At 67.7% G+C, this 1,897-nt stretch overlaps 1 protein-coding gene across 1 annotated transcript; it reads left to right on the forward strand.

Annotated features, from left to right (window-relative positions):
• Positions 1-1,059: 1,059 nt before the first annotated feature.
• On the forward strand, positions 1,060-1,726 carry AURANDRAFT_72509 (hypothetical protein; the record flags this gene model as incomplete). The annotated part of the gene is made up of 3 exons (XM_009042531.1): positions 1,060-1,358; positions 1,416-1,475; positions 1,522-1,726. Coding segments are annotated over 3 exons (354 nt in total), but the record flags the coding sequence as incomplete, so codon positions are not given.
• Positions 1,727-1,897: the final 171 nt, after the last annotated feature.

Raw genomic sequence — 1,897 nt, forward strand, 5'->3', positions numbered from 1 at the left:
ACTGAGATCAGCCCCCCCAGGCTTTGCTCGTTTTGTCAGATCTGGGCTAAAACGCGTCTTTCGCTAGCCGATGCAGCGGTTCCAGGACTTGGCGCGGCGCTCGGTCTGTGGACCTTGCCGCGCCTCGGGCCCGGGTGCGAGTCGCTCGGGAAAGACCATCGGTCGAAGGCGAGCAACTTAGTTCGCGTCGGGGCAGCCCGTGGATGACGAGAACGGCCGTTAATGGTGGGGGGCGACCGACGAGAGGCCCAACTTAGTTCCAGGGCTCGAGCGGGCCGCGGCATCTCGAGTAAACACCGCCTGGAATGTCCCTCCCGAGTGGCCTGTCAATGGCGAAGGTCGGTTTCGTGGCCTTGATGAGGATGCGCAGGAGCGGCTGCACCTGGCTCATCTTCTGCAGGAATATGATAAACTGCTGTGTGTTGTGCGCCCGATCTTTTGATGTGGGATTGAAGGGGGCGACGTCCCGGTATTGTCTTCGGAACTCTTCGTCGACGGTCGCCATCGCTGGTCGACGTCCTTGATGCTGAGGGCGCACTTCAGGCCCTGGAGCCTCTGGGGCTACTCCGCGCGGCGCAGCCGGCGGGGTGGTTGGGGCGGGCGCTGGGGCCGCGATGGTACAGCGCGCGGAGCGCGCGCTGCCGCGCGGTGGGCGCGCGGCGGAGCGGCGGCTGCTGTGGAGCCGCGCTTTTGTTGTAGCGCTGCGTGTGCAGGCTCTGCGTGATGCGCAGGTATGTGTAGGTAGCAGGTTAGCTTCACAGGTAGTAGCGCTGTGGGCCCATGACCCAGATGAGGTGAACCATAGCACTGGCGTTAGTACTTGGATTAAGGAGGAGGAGGATACGGGGGATTGGTATCCTAGGGGATGACGCTGGGGGAATTGGGTCATCTGGTTGGAGCCCGAGAACATACTTGGAACAGGCCGGGAAGACGACGCTCTGGCCGACGCCGTTTTCGGGCGCCGAAGCCCACCGAAGCGCCGGAAGCGGATCTTTTGTCCGGTGCGGGGTCCTACCTCGAGTACGGATCGACGCGACTGAGAGCTGCTGGGACCAGGCCACGAGAGCTGCTGGGACCAGCCCACCAGAGTTCCTGGGACCAGGCCGCGTAGCACTCAGCATAAAAATACATTTCGCTGCGACCCCAAACCACAAAACTCCATAAACACCACCACACTCCACAAAACTCCACCCGCGGGACTCCTGCGGCCGCTCCCGGGCGTCGCCTCCGCCGCCGCGGGCGCCGCGCCGGCGGCCGCGCGTCGATCATGTACGACCACCTGTTCAAGGTCCTCCTCATCGGGGACGCCGGCGTCGGCAAGAGCTCCCTGCTCCTGCGGTTCACCGAGGACACCTTCGGCGCGGCCGCCCCGCGTCCCGCGGACCCCGGCGCGCGACGACGCGCGGCGCCCGCAGACGAGCACCTCGGGTCGACGATCGGCGTCGACTTCAAGGTGAAGATGGTCGCGGCGGACGGTGCGTCGTCGCGCGCGCGTCGCGGGGCGACGGCGCCGCGCCGCAGGCGGCAAGACGATCAAGCTCACGCTCTGGGACACGGCGGGCGCGGCCCGGCGCCGGCCGCGCGCGCTCCGCGCGCGCGCGCTCCCGCGGCGGCGCGCGGGGGGGGGGCGACGCGCGCCGGCCCGCAGGCCAGGAGCGGTTCCGGACGCTGACGTCGTCGTACTACCGCGGCGCGCAGGGGATCATCCTCGTCTACGACGTCACGCGGCGCGAGACCTTCGACAACCTCCAGCAGTGGCTCCGCGAGGTCGAGGTCTACACGCCCGGCGGCGGCTCCGAGGTCGTCAAGCTCCTCGTCGGCAACAAGGTCGACTGCGACGCCGTCGTGCCCCGGGCCGAGGCCGCGGACTGGGCGCGGCGCGCGGGCATATGTTCAT

The sequence above is a fragment of the Aureococcus anophagefferens genome, assembly GCF_000186865.1.
Source record: "Aureococcus anophagefferens unplaced genomic scaffold AURANscaffold_33, whole genome shotgun sequence".
Classification (NCBI taxonomy): Eukaryota; class Pelagophyceae; order Pelagomonadales; family Pelagomonadaceae; genus Aureococcus; species Aureococcus anophagefferens.